The following is a 17,895-nucleotide window of genomic DNA, read 5'->3' on the forward strand; positions in this document are numbered from 1 at the left end:
TTTAAACGCCGACGGAGCTGATCGCGCTGCCTAGACGAAGACAAGTCCCCTTGTCGAAACGTTGGCTGGGCTTGCGAACTGAGGCACCCCCTCATAACTCATAACTCAAGAAAACCAAGCTTCATAAAAAGATGAGGGTGAGACTCAGCTACTGGAACTGATTCTAAACAACACTATTTTGCTTCCCGTACAAGTGCCTCTCCGGGTGCTGCTCTACCCACAACAAATTTGATCAGTCAGTTTAAGAGATAATAAACATGGTGTGCTCGTAACACAATGAAAGAAGCCGTTTCTTAATCAATATGGTGCAGCATCTGGTATACGATCACAGCGTACGTGGCCAGCATGGACAGAACGGTAATTGTGGTGCCTCGGTGAACGTCGAAGCAGTTCCAGCCGCTCATCTCGACACGAGCAGCTCGCACAGACGTGGCCAGTAGCAGCAGCTCCTGGTTCAGGGCCACTTCTTTCTCCTTTCGTGGGCCGTCAACCCCACTGACCGATTGGCAGCATGACAGGCGTAACACGTGCGGAGTGAGGGACTCTTTAGCCAGGCGCCCCGGCTCCGAGGCAGCCACGAAGACGGCTACCAGAAGTAGCACGCCCAGCGTGACGTCAATCGACGCCGCTGCATAGCCACTGAAGTCATCGACGTCTGCTTGGGCCATGATCCAGGGTACGCCGAACACGAAGCAAATCACGGCGTCACCGCACCTTCAACGCAAAATTAGACGGCCAGCGTCAGCACATGTCGCTTCTGCGCTGGCTATAGGACGGCAATCAAAAATAAGGCTTATTGCGCCTATGACCACCGTTTTAGGGTGCTTTTTGGGCGGCTGCGGGTAGGTCCATACCACTTTTTCTGCGTTTGGGCACAGGCTCGTAACTGGTCTTCTGATAAACGTCGCTACGTCATGAAGAATATAGCAACTAAGAGGCGCTGTAATGGCGTCGCCACTTCGCTAGCTTAACCGTTATGTTCCCTTCACTGAGCAGTATACACAAACTTACGCAGCTGCTCCCAACATTAAGGTATGTCGCTGCTGGATAGAGGGTTATGTTATTTTGGCGTTTGTAGACTTTTTCCTTTTTCCTAAACCCTGCGCTAGGTACTTCAGTGTGGTCTGTGCACTTGGAGTGTACAGTGAGGGGTCATATGTGCCGGGGAGAGAATAAAGACTATATGAATACGTCGGCTGAATCATCTAGTCGACCACTGTATTTTGATTTTATTGAGAAATATTGTGTCCACAATTGAATACATTCAACATCAAATCCACGTCTTTCCGGCCGGAAAAAATACAGGAAATTTTTTGCTGTCAAGGCAGAATTTGCCTGGGAAGCTGTTGTTACAGCAGATATTTCTATACAAACTTCATGATTTTCTGTTGCTACGACAGAAATGCACTAGAGAATACAGGTAACCGAAAACTACGACCGATAAAGTTACAGAAAAATATAATGTTTGCAATAGAGCTACAGTATATTTTGTCGTATATTTTACAATGTTCAATAGCTTTTTGGTTAGGTTATTAGTATTTTTCAATCGTCCATGTGCCTATAAACATCGAATGCAAGAATAGGTGCTTGAAAGCTATTTTGGGGCTTTCCGCAAAGCGTACATATAAAATGACATAACTAGATTTGATACGAATAAATAACAGACGCTGTTGTGTATTTCCTCTTGCAGAATGAGATAACTTAGTTTTGGCGGCAGTACCACGCACAGTGGCACAACTAATTAAACAATCAATGTGGGAAGACGAATCCAAAGAGCTTTTAAAAGCCCATTTGTGGCATTCGATACTTTGAACTAGAAGGCCAATTAAGAAAACACAGAAATTGTGCTCAGATTTGTGTCCAGGGATTTTGGTTCGCAATATCCTACTGCGGCCTGAAATAAAAAATAAAAAGTCCTCGATTATTTATTTTAAATGTACTTAACTGCAGAATCAACATGCTCTGTTATCGACATATTTTAGGTTTTTCTGTACAATGCGCATGCACAGACAGCAATGATGTTCTTGTCGCAATTCAAAAAATATAATCCACTACACAGAGACAAAAATTACAGGGTGACTTGAAATATCAATAAGTAAAGAGCGAAAGCATAGTAGAAGCAGTAGCCATTAGAAGTCATTTAGTCATTACTACTCATTACTAAGTATTTTGTCATCTCTAATCAATTGCAGTCGTTGGAAATCCTTAGACATATTGCTCATTACAAATCATTAGCAGTTATCTTGGACATTTATACTCATTAGTAAGCATCTTTAGTCATTACTAACCAATTGTAGTCGCTACAAATCATCGTTTGATATACCGGTCATTACAAGTCATTCGCAGTCATTTTAGTCATTACTAGTCAATACTAAGCATATTTAGTCATTCTTCATCACTTGCAGTCGTTGGAAGCCGTCGTTACACATACTGGCCATTAGAAGCCATTAGTAGTCATTGCAAGTCATTAGTAGTCATTACAAATGGTTAGCAGGTTATTTTAGTCATCACACTAACTACTGAGCATTTTGGTAATTTTTAATCAATTGCTTTCCGTTGAGCGCATCAAAGTCCACACGATTTCTATAATTGATTAACAGGAAAGTAACGGCCTGTATTTGTCACCCACGGAATCTCTCTATACATATCGCGGAGAAATCTCGCCGACGCGATATTTTCCTCGTGAGCCTGAAAGGCCAGCGCCTTAAAAAATCATCCGGTGTATGGGATGAACTGAACACCAACGGAATGTTTACAAACACAAGGGACCTTCTTAAAACAATGTGGCACTGTGGGTGACATTGCCTCCAAAAATTTTTAGATTTTTTTTGGTGCGTTAAGCCTAATGCGGTTCGTTCAAATATAAGCCTTTTTCAGTATTGGTCTGAAGCCACCAGGCTCTTGCAGAAGCGACGCTCGTGTCTAATGGAAGTTTTTGTGCCGTCACAAAAGGGAAGCTGTCACAATGGAAGCATCATTCAGACGGGAACGTAATAAACGGGACCCTTAGAATCACAAGCAACTTCTACGCTACGCTGACGCGGAGGTTTGTTAAAGCAGGACTTTGCACCACTGTCAGTTCTGCCAACTTCGGAAGCAAGCAACACTTAATACCTCAAACGAGGTAGTTAACATCAAAAACGCAAAACTATGAAAAGTGAATATTATTCATTCGAAACTAGGGTTAAACCGGTAGGGTAAGATACTTTGAGGTCAGCCCTTGCCTAAATCGCCTAATCAATTTCCTAGCGCAGTATTTTATATGCCCCAAGAATTAGTGCCGCCAACAGTATCCTAATTTATTTTGAAGTTTGCAACCTTCCATATGCACAAAGCAACCGCGCGCACGCAGTATTTACGGTTAAATTTCAGAGCAAACAATGGACGGAGAAGATAATCAGGAGCGGCAACTTTTGCAGAAGACGAACCAAACAGACTTGACAATGCACAAAAGCTTTGACAAGCAAAGCAAAGTAATATTTACTCATTGGGCTGCTACCGCAAATTACCTGATCCAGAATATTACTGGAATGATTCCACTCAAGGCAAGCCACCGCACCTTAGAGAGCATTCGCTCAAGCGCAGTGAACAGATTAGCGGTGGCACAAAGGCAATAGTTCTGGCTGCAAAACAAAAAAAAAAATATCTTTTATGAAGAATAAGGCCCTATGAAAAAGTTCTCATTTTCACTGCACAGTTCTTGTAAGCAAAAATTGTGGAAAGAGAGGAAAACGGGACCTGAGACCAATGGCGATGGCTTCCGCCACGAACTGTTTGGTTCCTCTTAAGCATGACATGATTTTCGCTGATACTTTCTGCAGATTTTTTTTTCTTAATATTTGTACTTACCTATTTTCTGTATGCTCACCCTGCGAAAATCCCTTCCTGGGATTGCAGTATAAATAAATAAATAAATAAATAAATAAATAAATAAATAAATAAATAAATAAATAGATTCCGGTCATTATCAGTCGAAACCCCGAGGAAACTGTGACCAATATATACAGCGAACATGACGCCCGATCTGGAGATTCACATTTAGATACTCTGCGCCGGAAGGATATCCAGCTGGGAGCACTAAAGGAACGTTTGCATCGCGAACATGGGTGAGCCTTGAGGGCCTTGAAATATTAAAAAATGCAGCAAAAATGAGGTTACTAGGAGCAACTCAATATATGACACGTACTGCCATGAATCCCCTTCCACATCCTTAGGAAGCCAAACAGCATTGGTGACGCCCGAACGGGCTGGAGGGTGGGTCTCCGTGCCGCCAAGGTTGTATTTGAGTACGTGGTACATACAGGCTAAAAAGAAAACAATGTGTCGCATCCACAAACGTAATTTGCTTAACTCTGCAGAGTAGTCTGTGCCGTGTATCCATCACTGCGTATGTTCGAACGAAAGGTAAGAACCTATACAGAAATCGTATTTAGCATCAAGTAGGGAATAGCCTTGTCTGTCACTGAGAAAAGTGATTGCCATACCAGAAGAATAGCAGCCATCCGTAGAGGTCATCACAGCGCCCGATGGCACGGCATAGTGCAGCGTGACACATACGCAGCTCTCGAACCTGCAGACGTCGCACAAAGGCGTTATTAAAGCATGGTTTCATAGAACAGGGCTGTTTCGTTGGCTGCAACAAATGTCATAAATTTATTCGAAGTTACCGCGGAAACTAAACAGCGAAACGGTTGTACGGACGAACTTTCCAAAACTAGCGCTTCTTGGTCATCAGTTACTCTACGGTTAATTCTAAATAACAATCTCTACACTCGAACCATTAACAAAAACAGTCAACACGCAACCTCCGCCGCTAATATTATGCAGTGTAAGCGAAATAGTGTCATAAATTGCCCGCGTGGAATCCACATGCACGTCATGCTTTCTGCTCCAATATTCGTCAGATCCGATTTTGCAGTTGTGTCACAATCCCTAGCGCGCGCCGTATACGACTTATTGGTAATAATTAATGTCACGACTGATGATGCTGAAAACGTCAAATGAACTAAAGGTTTATGAGACCGCAAATTGCGTTTCCTCTTTATGGACTTTCAATTTCCTTCTTTTTTGCAGTAAAATTTTAGCATTTAAAGCAGGTGTCGCCACCAGAGTCCTACAGTGCTTACTGGTCATGAGGAGGAAGATGAGGAGGAAAGGCAGGGAGGTTAACCAGTAAAAGCAACCGGTTCACTACCCTGCACTGGGGGAAGGGGATGAGTGGATATAAAAGTTGTGAGAGAGGGATAGTTGAAGTTAATACCATCACATAACAGACACGCCACATCGCATCGTGTTACAGTCATGTCATAGCAAACTCAGTCTTTCGATTAGGCTGCTTCTCATAAAGCAAAGCAATGCCTGGGAGGCTTTCGCCGCAGACGATCGCCGTGGCCAGGGACCTAAAATCTTAGTTTCACTCAATAGGCGTCCAGTTAAATGCTCCAGCGAACGGCACAAACACTTCCTTTCCTCACTGTATATCGGGCACTTACAAAGAATGTGGCCTATAGACTCGTCGCATCCACAGTTTGTACATGTAGGGCTGTTTGCCATGCCTATCATAAAAGAATACGAGTTTGTGAATGCTACATCAACCCACAAGAGGCACAGCAAATTTTCTTCGCGTAGGGGTAGGCCAGGTGGAAGGCGGAGCTTCAGGTCAGGGTCCAGGGATTTTAAGCGGCAGTTCGCAAACTGGCCAGAATTCCACAAGGGCGCAAGTTCGCGAAGCCTGCCTGCCCGTTGCGTCTTCCCGGGAAAAGGGAATCAACACACAATCGCCGTCTTGGTGGGCTGTTCGTGCGACTTCGTCCGCCCGAAGATTGCCTGCTGTGCCGCTGTGTCCTGGAAGCCACTGGAAGATGATTTCATGTCCTCCATTAATTGCACAGTGATTAATTTGTCGCATTTCCGCAACGAGTTGTTCATGAGCTTCACGCCAAATATCCGCTTTTAATGCTTGCAGGGCTGCTTTTGAGTCTGTGAAAATAGACCACCGCTGGGGGCTCTGCTTACTGATATGCCTAATTGTGGCACAAAGAGCGGTTAGCTCTGCACCTGTTTGAAGAAGTCTGGTGATTTTCCCAACTTTTATTTCTGTATTAATTTAGGGTATGACCATGGAGCCTGAAGAACTCACGGCATTCACTGAACCATGGGTGTAGACGTGCAAATGATTTGCATGGTACTCATGTTTCAGTTCTGTCGCCGATAGCTCGACCTTCTTCCTGATCCCAGGTATTGAAAGAAGCACGTGTGGTTTATGCATGCTCCATAGTGGAGAGGACGGTCTAGATGCGGGTGTAAACTGGGACGCAAATGTAGCGCGATGCGCATCAACGGTCTTTGCAAACGATGTACGCGGCCTGATAATGGGAAGACTGGCCAAATGATGACAGGGAACCCGAGTGATGTGTCGGAAATGTGCCCACAGGGAGTCAACTGTTAGGTAGGTAGATATGGGATGCTCCTGTGCAATTAAAATGGTAGCAGCCGTAGAAGCACATTTCTGCAATCCCAGGCAGGTTCGCAGAGCTTGAGCTTGAACGCTCTGTAGAATTCCTAAGTTAGTTTTCTTTATATTTCCAAGTGCAGGTAAGCTGTACCGAAGACATCCCATAAATAATGCACGGTATAGTTGTAGCATCCACCGCACGGACGCTCGCCATGATTTCCCCCAATAAAGGCAAGTACGTGAGTAATTGCTGTCAGCCTCTTTTTCATGAATGAAATATGGGGAGTCTACGAAAGATTTAGGTCGATGATAACTCCCAGAAAGCGATGGCTGCTTTCGTAGGGTAGGCTTCAAAAGGCGGCAAGTATAGTTGCGAAATACTTCCACATGCGTGGTCTACAAATATCAACTGAAAAGTTTTCGCTAGTTGCATTTACACGCAAGAACATGTCACCTTACACCGTACGCATTGCTGGAAAAATACTGGTCATGACATTTCACTTTAACGCTAGGGGAAAGCTTTATGTACCGCTCGGGGCTACCGCACCGCGACGCCCCTGGGACTGGAGAGCATTGTTCGAGGACCAAGGCGAAATCACAGATAGAACATCTTGGGGCATAGACATTCTCGCGGCATTTAAAGACGGCACCGAAGAGGTGAAAGCAGACGAAGTGCAAGAACAGATTGACAAGCGCTTAACAGGTCTGTGGTGCAAGAAAAGGGAGCTAGAAGCAAAGCTTGCCGGAAACAGGGAAACACAGGAATGCTAGGTCGTGTCCAAACAGAACAGAGATATTGAGAAGCATGCGTTGTACTTAATTAGACAAAACTGGAGCAACAGCTGCGAGCACATGGACCGCGGATACTCCAAAGCTAATAAGTCGAAATTGTCTAGACATCTTTTAGACCCGGATAAGACAAACCATGAGGCACGCCAACAACTGTAGAAACTCGCATTTATATAGGAAGGTACTAGTGACCAACATGGCTCTCAAGTGAGGGACAGGTACTTGAGATGGATGGCCCCCACTCCCTTCTCCGAGTACAAAAGCGCAGAGAATTCTATTCTGGATGAGCCCATACCTATTGAAGAACTTAGGGTGGAAATAAACATACTTAGAAGAAAAACTGCGGAGGATCCAGACAGAATCAGTAATCGCATGATAAGAAATTTGGATAATCCACAAATAGCTAAGCTATCAGCGTATATGTAGGGATGTTGGGACAAGGGCAAAATTCCACCTGCATGGAAAGAGGCCAACCTAGTTCATATTCCGAAAGGAGGCGAAAATTAGGTCAAGAAAACCATATGTCCATTTCGCTTACCTCATGTGTATGTAAACTAACGGAGCATGTAAATAAAATGAGACTAAACACATTCTTAGAAGAACAGGAACTTTACCCAGACACGATGATCGGATTCAGAGCACATATTTCCGCATTCAACTCAGAGAGCAAGTACTAGACAAACAAACGTTAGACACGAGAGTAATAGTCGTTCTAGACGTGGCCAAAGCTTTCGACAGCGTTGACCACTCAGCCATACTAGAACGCCTAGAATCTATACATGTAGGGAGAAAGATATAAAAATACGTCAAAGACTTCCTTTCAAATAGAACTTGTAATATCTGCCTAGGAGGGAAGGAAAGGAAAGGTATAAGACTGATTTACGAAGGTACTCCCCAAGGCTCAGCCCTATCCCAACTCTTCAGCATTGCAATGATTCACCTACCGAAAAAATGGCAGGTATAGAAAGACTGAAGTACACAATATACGCGGACGATCCTACCCTCTGGGTCACCAGAGGCAGCGATGCGCACATCGAAAAGACCCTCACAACAGGGTTTGAGGAAATTGAGACGTACCGAAATGAAATAGGACTCAAATGCTTTTCCGAAAAATCAGAAGTGCTCTTTCTCGGCAGACAAAATAGACGAATAAAGCCCCAGGAACACGGGATAAAGATAACGGTAAATGGGCAAAATACTGTGGGAAGAACCAATTAGAGTGCTGGGTCTTTGGATCCAGTCAAACGGTAAGAACCCCGAAACGATACAAAAACTGGAATCGACTGTAGGCCAGACGTATCGTTTAATCAAAAAATAGCAAACAAGCACGCAGGAATGAAAGTGGCGAACTTATTGAGACTATAATTCATTCATTCGTAATAAGTTGGATCACATACGTGGCAACACAGCTACGGCTGGCAAAAGCAAAAAAGAACAATATTGAAATCCTAATTAGAAAAGGCGCCAAAACCGCCCTGGGACTCCCTCCGTACACATCCACCCCGAAAATTCTCAACATGGGGATCTCAAACACACTAGACGAGCTCATAGAGGCTACTAGAGTAGCACAAAAGCAACAACACCTGCGCAGCCGATCGGGACTAAATATGCTAGGAAAGGTAGGCTTCGAACTTCGAACAAGGTTCAAATTGACTGAGAATATCCTAACAGACATAAGGAACAAAATAAGAATCCCACAAACTCCCAAGAAACATGCACACAGTACACCAATGAGGGTAGAAGAAATGACAGCGAAAGCTCCGCCGAAAAACCTAAGAAACGGACAGGAAGTTGTTTACACGGATGCGGCGGAATACAAACGCAGAACGGGTTTCGTAGCCCTAGCAACCAAGGAGGACGGGGACCGGACGGACGGACGGACGGACGGACGGACGGACGGACGGACGGACGGACGGACGGACGGACGGATGGATGGATGGATGGATGGATGGATGGATGGATGGATGGATGGATGGATGGATGGATGGATGGATGGATGGATGGATGGATGGATGGATGGATGGATGGATGGATGGATGGATGGATGGATGGATGGATGGATGGATGGATGGATGGATGGATGGATGGATGGATGGATGGATGGATGGATGGATGGATGGATGGATGGATGGATGGATGGATGGATGGATGGATGGATGGATGGATGGATGGATGGATGGATGGATGGATGGATGGATGGATGGATGGATGGATGGATGGATGGATGGATGGATGGATGGATGGATGGATGGATGGATGGATGGATGGATGGATGGATGGATGGATGGATGGATGGATGGATGGATGGATGGATGGATGGATGGATGGATGGATGGATGGATGGATGGATGGATGGATGGATGGATGGATGGATGGATGGATGGATGGATGGATGGATGGATGGATGGATGGATGGATGGATGGATGGATGGATGGATGGATGGATGGATGGATGGATGGATGGATGGATGGATGGATGGATGGATGGATGGATGGATGGATGGATGGATGGATGGATGGATGGATGGATGGATGGATGGATGGATGGATGGATGGATGGATGGATGGATGGATGGATGGATGGATGGATGGATGGATGGATGGATGGATGGATGGATGGATGGATGGATGGATGGATGGATGGATGGATGGATGGATGGATGGATGGATGGATGGATGGATGGATGGATGGATGGATGGATGGATGGATGGATGGATGGATGGATGGATGGATGGATGGATGGATGGATGGATGGATGGATGGAATATAGGAGCGCCCCGTTTGAAATAGGGTGGTAGCAGTTGCTATCATGCTCATTTTTCCCCCTATATCTTAAATATTTTTTTAGATTGGTTACCTTTACCATCACTCTTATTGAAATTTTGTTTCTGCATTAACATTATGTCACTTTTCTGCTTATAAGCCACCAATTTTCCAATCGTTTTTTTGCTAGCTTCCACCGCAGGTTCATTCACCCGGCCACTGGTATCTATAAACCCCAGAGTTTTAGGAAGATTGACTGCGCCTGCACCGACCTCCGGTTGGATGCCAATACATTTCAGTACAATATGGTCCATTGTTTCAGTGGAGTTACCACATACTCCGCAAGCATCATCTTCATTCTTAAATTTCTTTATAGCTATGTCTTCTAAGGCACCATGATCTGGCTTCAAAACGTAGGGCACCGCCTCTTCAGTTATCACAGAAAGCTTCCTTCCTGATCTGCCTTTTCCGCCTTAGGTATAATTCCACACTCTGTTTCTTTTCCATCGAATTTATCCTATTTTTACCTTCTCTGTTTTTCACCTGTTCCTTAACGCTCTCTATTCCTTCGTCTTTTTGACTAGCATACTTAGTGCTTAGTTTCCTAGTTATTTTCCTCCATTGGGAGTCAATGCTTTTTAGGTATAGGTATTTAAATACTTTAGCTGCCCGTCTGTTACTGTTCAATTTCCTCAGGGGTTCTCGCATAATATTTTATTCTGAGCTTCCCGTACTTCGAAAGATGACCAGCCCATAATTCCTTGTACCGCCTCATTTGTGGTTTTGCCGTGGGCACCTAGTGCTAATTATCCAACGGCTCTCTGATTTATTTCTAATGTGGACTGTATACCTCCTAATTTAGGCACAAAACCGCAGTTCTCAAAGTAAGCCCGGACAACATAATTAATACCCCTCAGCACTTGATACCTGCTGTATCTCCACAATAACTTATGCTTCACTATTCCGGCATTTCTTTGCCCTTTTGCCTTGAGTGATTGCTCACGCTTTTCAATGTATCTCAATCCTTCGTTTACCCAACCCCGAGATATTTGTATTCTGCTACTGTGCGTATTTCATGGCCTTGTATTATAAGACCCTGATCGGTTGAGCCGCTGAAAATCATCAGATCTGACCTAACTGCGCTAAACCTGACGCCCAGAGCATCCGCTTCGTCTTCGCAATACATAACTAGTGTCTGCAATTCTTCCTGAATCTTTGCTAGCAGCACAATATCGTCTGCGTCCATTAAACGAGGGAGGCGCTCCGCCTAATCTATATGACATATTGAAACCTAGGTATAGTTTCTTGTATCCTCCGTTCCAGATTTATTGTATAAAACATGAACAGCAGCGGTGATAGAGGACAACCTTGTATTAATCTTTTGCATCCTTTGACATCTTCCGTACTTCTTATCCCTTCCCATGTAATTTCTACTTTGTTATCCCGGTATATTTTCTGTAGGAACTCTATTATCTTATAACCGATACCTTCTCCTTTTTATATGTTACACAGGATTTCCTAGTTTACGTTTTCGTACGCCCCGTTTATGCCCAGGAAGGCCAAATACAAAGGTCTATTTTCCACTCTAGATATTTCGATGCATTGGGTAAGCACGAACAGGCTATCTTCTAAGCGCCTACCATTTCTAAAGCCGCTCTGAAGTTCCTTGAGTATTTTGTTACTTTCTACCCATGCTTGCATCTTTAATTTCACCGCCTGCATGGCCAACCTATATATTAACGATGTTATGGCATCGGCCAGTAGGCTTTTATGTGCATCTTTTCTCCTTTGCCTTTATATGAATCTAAATTAACCAGCTTGATCGGAATTTCATCTATTCCTGTAGATGTGTTTTTAGGAATATTTTTTCTGCCTTTTTACGGTTTACATTGGTCAGTTCTAAGCTACTTTGTATTCTACCATCTTGTGTTGCTTACTGATTTGAGGAGATTACCCTATTGTCGCTCTTAAATGACTCGGCTATAACTTGTGTAATGCAGCTAACTGCGTTGTCTCCCTTTAAACAATTTCCCTCGTTATCTTGAATCCGGTACTACTTTCTTTTATTCTTTTTACCTAGCCTGCCTATGTGGTTCCAGAATTTTCTTGGTCCGCCTCTAGTGGCATTGTGTATTTCAGCCATCCAGCGATCGGTGGACTGCTTTATTTTACTTTAGGCGAGGGCCTGTACATCAAGTTTCTTTTGTCTATATGATTTCCATTTTTGGTCTATTTCCTCCTGAGATACCTGTGCTTTCTTTGCCTCTCGTTGTACAATTGCTTCCCTGATTTTCTTATTCCACCAGCTCTGTGGCTTCCTCCTTCCATTCCAGCAGTTTGCTACTTTAACCTCCTTAATTTTTCTCCTTATGAGTAGTTCTACCTTTTCGTAATCCCAGTCTTCCATGGGTAATCAAAAACACAACAATGTAGGCGCTAGAGATATTACTTCGAGCATGTGGCGGCACCTAGCGCCGACAAGGTTACCTGCGCATTCGCAGGGGAACGCGCTGTGGCAGATCACGATAACGGACTGCTTCTCGCGCTGCACTAAAGCTCTCACAAATCGATCATTAAAGCGCCTCTAGTGACCATTACTGATCCTTTAAAAAAACTCTGGCGGGAGTTTCATGACAAGAAGAAGAATTAAAGGAATCGCTACCATTAAAGGTATGCCCGAAAATATCTCTAGCGCCTACACTGTGTCATTTTTGATTCGCCATGTTACCTCGGTGACTGCCAATTGATGTTCCCGTGTCTCCGAAGCCAGTTGCATGCTGGTAGAAAGCTGCTTTCCGAGAACTCCCAGGAAGTGACACAGGGAGACGTTCAGAGCCATGCTCCAACGGGGAAGTGCAAGAACGATGCCGTAAAGCAGGGCATCCAGGACTGGTGCCACGTACAACCCTGGGCCGCTGAGATAAAAGGAACACACGCACATTGCGGCATCTCGACACTATGTCGATAGAGCGGCGTATCGCTCTCTCGTTTGAGCTCACTCTTTGTTTCCATATAATTATTTTGTCGTGGATCTTGTTTGAGATTCGGTAAGGGAGTAGCGAGTAAAGAAGTAAAAGCTTACATGTAAATGAAGGTGAACTTGAAATGCGAGCCGCAGTCGAGGGCCAATACCACGATCACTTCATGCCCTTAAAGGGTATGACGCCTTTTTTAATGGTCAAGAACTGACATAAGGTTTTAGTGTTGGCTAAATTATGGTTAACTGTAAGAGAGTAATTACTCATTGTCATTGGCAGCCATGCGGCTACAAAGCAAAGCTATAGAGCTTTTTCAGGAACTTCGTAGATAAAGAAAAATTAGTCCTGGTCCGGGGATTGAATCTGGGACCATCGCCTTGCCGAGGCAGTCGCTCTACCAACTCAGCTAACCAGGACGGTCAGCTGAGCAGATGGTAAGGAGAGAGCGAATTTATCAATTGCTCGAATTGGGAACGGTGTTGATAGAATATTGTCACGTACAGGGTGATTCGAGATACCAAGGATAGCTTTTATTGACAGGAGGGTTAGCCAAGAAACAACGGCAGCAAGCAGCACAGACGCAAAAGCGCAAGCGACACTTCGCTGTGCTTTCAACTTCGTTTTCCTTCAATCCTCATTCATGCGCCACCTGGCAACGCTACGAGGCAATATTTAGGGACGAGTAAGGAGACTTTCTTTCACTGCGTAGTTACCGAGAACTTTCCTTTGTAGCCCCTTGGGGCACTTAAGTGGATGATAATGAGTAGTTACTTCATCATTACAAACCTACTCATCCTTGGGGGATTTCCATACATATTCGATCATCATTAAATGATGGTTATGTGGGAAAGTACAGGGAAAGTACAGAGTCGGTGTAACTGCACAAACGCGGGAGCACATCTCTCTCAAACTCTTTAGCTCATCATATTACAAAACAGAAATGTCTCAATACCTGCGCTCGAAGTTCGCATTATAAAGCGTTGTACCTTGTGGGTAACTTTTTCTTTTTTTTTTTTTTGCGTGGAGGGTGGTTACGGTAAATATTATGGATAAACACAGTATTTCGTCCGTTTAAAATAGCATACGCCAAACAATCGACAAACGCTGCATTGCAACATAAGCAGCGCCAATGTCGTCTCGGTTTTCAAAAGGGTAATAATGGAATTTCTAACCCTCAGGCGCGACAGAGAAGCAAAACGGTATAGTGAATGAACGAAAAGCACTGTCACGCACCTTTGTTTTTCTGACTCGTGGGTTTGATGGATTTTGACAAACGAGAGTGCAGTGTTAGTATCTACTTTTTTGCGACTTTTTGTACAGTGAATTTTCTAAGCCGTATACAGGAGCTTGAATCACGTATATAGAAAGCGGGGCTCACCTGTTATCGCCGGATGGTGCAAATCCGTACAAATATGTGTCGCAGTACTCGCGTATGCCTCTGCGACGGAGAGTGGAGATCCGAAGAGCCACAAACACCGCCCAGCTCATAAGGGCGAACAAGGTGGACGCCAGCACGGTGCGTCGCATCGCTGACCATTCGGCGGGCTTCACGCGCTGCACCTGCGAGGTGCCTCTCCCCCCGAACATGGCTGCTGCTGACTGGTGCACAAGGGCCAACACCTTGGCGCCGTTTCGTGCGGCATGGGTGGCAGTCAGGAAAGACACCGCTACTCGGCAAATGTCGGATGTGTCCGGTAACAGGGCAGTCGTTGCATCTCTGCCACGCTTGAGGGCCAACAGGAGCGAGGTGCCACAGTGCACCGTGTAGGCGGCGCACAGTGCAGGAAACACGAAGCTTACTGCGCGCGCCAACCGCTCACGTCGCCTGTCCTTTATGCCGCTGCTGTACATCTGAATGAAATGCAAAAGCATGCAAGGATATCTCAGCAAAGAAAAAGAACAAGTAGAGATTTTCTGGGAGCACGGGTCAATAAATAAAAATGGTTTTAAAATAATAAAGAAATGAAAAGGTTCCTTTCAAGCTCTTTATAACCTTACCGTTTTTCTCTTTCTGAATTGCGCTAGCAACGCCCATTCCGTCGGTGTCATTCCTGCCTCCGTCATAATTAAACTACAAACGCGGAAAGATTTTCATTTTTTTTTCTTTTTCGGACAGAGTGGGCGGCGAGATCAATGCTTAATGCTTGATGAGTTCTGACATTAACTTGAGTAACAATTCTCGAAATCGTTTTCTAACATTTCCCGACTAAGCCCACTTTCATTCACATTGAAAGGTGCAATGTACCACTGTGATGACGTCGTAATTATCAGGCCACTATTCTGGCTCAGCTACCACACAATGAAACGAAGCCTTTGTCCCAAAAGTAAAAAAAAGTAAACGTGTAAGCCGGAAATGAGACATGCATGTAAATATTAACGATGCAAAATGTGATCAGGTCTTTTGTCATTCAGGAGTCAATGCGAATGCTTTTGAACGGTCGTATTCTGGCATAAAATGTTAATTGAAATCCGTTATAACGCCATTTTGTTTCATCAAGCTCACAAAAGATGATTAAATGCAGCAAGGGTACCCACAAAAAACAATATTTAAAAAGCTATGAAAAAAAAAGCCTGTAACACAAGGGGCAAACATTGCACTGACATTTCCATCGGGGAATGCAAACATGCATGGCACTAAGCATCCTTTGCAATTATACATAAACACGAATATGCATGGCCTAGGAAGGTCTCAAAGCACTGATAAAAATATTATCCATAATGATAGAAACAACTGTGCTTGGTTGGTGGGGTTTAGTGTCCCAATGCGACTCATGCTATGAGAGATGCCGGTTCCAGGCTGAGGAAAACATACTGAAGAAACATTTTATTTTATTCACTCCTTGACCTACTTTCCCTTCACTCGTGCTTCCCTACACCACTACTCAGCCTACTTTCTTCTCACCATCTTCGCACTCCCCAGCTTTTCTTCTTTGGAAGCAAAAGCGTTTTCAAACCCCTGCCAGTGATGGTCGCTCTGCCCAGAAAAGCACAATTCCACTTGAAACGTTGGCTCGACCTGCGAACTGAGGCTTTCCCTCCTCTTCCCGTGTTCAGTGATCCTTCATACCATGTAACTATCTTCTTTTTCTCTTTCTACCTAGATCATGACTATGATAGTAACTTTGTATAGGCACTGCAAATGCATGCGGGCAGTCGTTGTCTTTAGCTTTTGCCCGCATAATGCCTGTAAAGCTCTACTTACATGCTGTTTTAAGCCCAGGCCAGAGAAAGGGAGGCCGTAGAACCTCAGAACCAGGAATTGTTCTCTAAATAAGGATGCCTCCCAGGCAAAGCTCTGCGACGAGCCCAAATCGTCGTCCAAGGGCTGCTCGGGAACGTCAAGCACTGCATCCGTCTCTTTCCTGGGCAGCCGAGTTCCTTCTGGCGACAGGAATGCCGGCCTCATGCTGTGATCGCCTGGAATGGTTCAGTCAAACTCCTATGTACATCGGAGAACAACGATGCCAGTGGATGAGACCAGATAATAAAGCGGAAGGACATGAAAACATTGCTGCAGTAAAAATTGGGTGATATTGGCATGGAAATCAAAACGACGAAATTCACACATCGGCTTAAACGGAGACTGTTTCTATGGCAGATATTTCCCTAACTGTATGCAACGAGAGGAAACGAATAAAGTTAAAATTATGAGCCCCTCTTCATTTTACCCTTTGCAGCTCAGTACAAGTTTACACCCTGTGATCCGTCAGCATTCAAGCATTTGGCACTTTGAAAAAATGCGTGAATTTAATAACATCTTATCTAATTCAGTACCCTATATAAAGCACTTTTTTAAAGTTCGCAATTATACATGGGACCTTGCCCTATTCCTTGCTCGAGCACACAGCTCTATTCTTACGTTGCGTTACAAATGACCGCTTCTCAAAATAAGGCGCAGCGAAATGGCAATCCAAAGAAAGCTATTACATCTTTAGCATACTAATGCACAAAGTTCCCACTTTACTTGCATGATTTTTTGTTCTAGGAATCAGCCTGGCAATGTAACTTTGCTAATACGAAACCAGTTCCATCGAAATATCCCGCTTTCCTCCAACCTCTTCAACACTCTCTAGGAGACAGAAGAAGTTCTATCAGCTATATTTGGCGCTTTTCCAGACGGCGCAGCAAGCAGTTTCAATGTCTCGTACCATATATCAAACCACAGTGCAATCACCAAGCCGTTACCAAGAGCAGTGATGAGATATTTTAAAGAATGCATCAAGGCTCACCGCAACCAAAGCTATTGGATTGCTTAATGAGGCTGCCTTAATTGGCCTCTCAATGACCTGTCTACACCTACACATAGACACCAAAAGTTTGCAGTGAATATAAAATGGACAGTGGTGCCAAAAATTAGGTTCAGCGGAGCGTATTTACTATTTAAACGAACTTATCAAAGTTCTTAATTTTATTAGCAATTGTAGACGCAGGAGGAAAACATAGACTGGTAAGACTTGTTTAAGGTTGAACATTTTACTTTTGACCAAATCCACCGTCTCCTATAAGGACTGCACCGCAACACCGTTAACTATTGCCGTGTCGCTCAGACAAAATTCCAGTGTTAAATACATTGGATGGACGTTTGGCGGATACGCAAAATGAACAGAAGATCTTTAGTGTCCATTAGAATTTGAGCTTGTTATCAGTGTTTTTCATTGGCTATGTATACCCCTGACTGGTGTGCGTTAAGGTTCGTTTAAACGAGTCAAAGGTTTCGCAGTCTAGCGCAGCAACCTGATGCAGAAACAGAGAAGCCGTAGGCTGCTGTCTGTAACAATCCTTGGATGGTAAGCACCTGAAGCAAGGCCTCCCGTAACAGCTTGTAGCACAAGAGGATAGCTGCAGCTAGCGCACCCACGTCGTACCAGTGCAGACACGAGAGCCGAGATGAAAAGCGGCGAAGGCTAACG

The 17,895-nt window shown here is 44.3% G+C and overlaps 1 protein-coding gene across 1 annotated transcript; it reads right to left on the reverse strand.

The window, feature by feature from the left end:
* Positions 1-293: 293 nt before the first annotated feature.
* LOC146195258 (uncharacterized) lies at positions 294-16,391 on the reverse strand. The gene is made up of 5 exons (XM_084596758.1): positions 16,188-16,391; positions 14,364-14,836; positions 12,736-12,922; positions 4,485-4,570; positions 294-714 (listed from the first exon to the last, which is right to left on the reverse strand). Exons 1-5 carry the CDS (start codon positions 16,389-16,391, stop codon positions 294-296), a joined length of 1,371 nt encoding a protein of 456 aa, XP_084452884.1.
* Between the last annotated feature and the right edge of the window lie 1,504 nt (positions 16,392-17,895).

The sequence above is a fragment of the Amblyomma maculatum genome, chromosome 3, assembly GCF_055883805.1.
Source record: "Amblyomma maculatum isolate TAMU_Amacu chromosome 3, ASM5588380v1, whole genome shotgun sequence".
NCBI classification, from domain to species: Eukaryota; Metazoa; Arthropoda; class Arachnida; order Ixodida; family Ixodidae; genus Amblyomma; species Amblyomma maculatum.

Coding starts and splice junctions, on each gene's coding strand:
- LOC146195258 (XM_084596758.1), bottom strand. CDS start 16,391: ATGAGGCCGGCATTCCTGTCGCCAGAAGGAACTCGGCTGCCCAGGAAA. Junction 14,837..16,187: donor GCCTGGGCTTAAAACAGCAT/GTAAGTAGAGCT, acceptor CATTTCATTCAG/ATGTACAGCAGCGGCATAAA. Junction 4,571..12,735: donor ATCAATTGGCAGTCACCGAG/GTAACATGGCGA, acceptor CGACGTCTGCAG/GTTCGAGAGCTGCGTATGTG.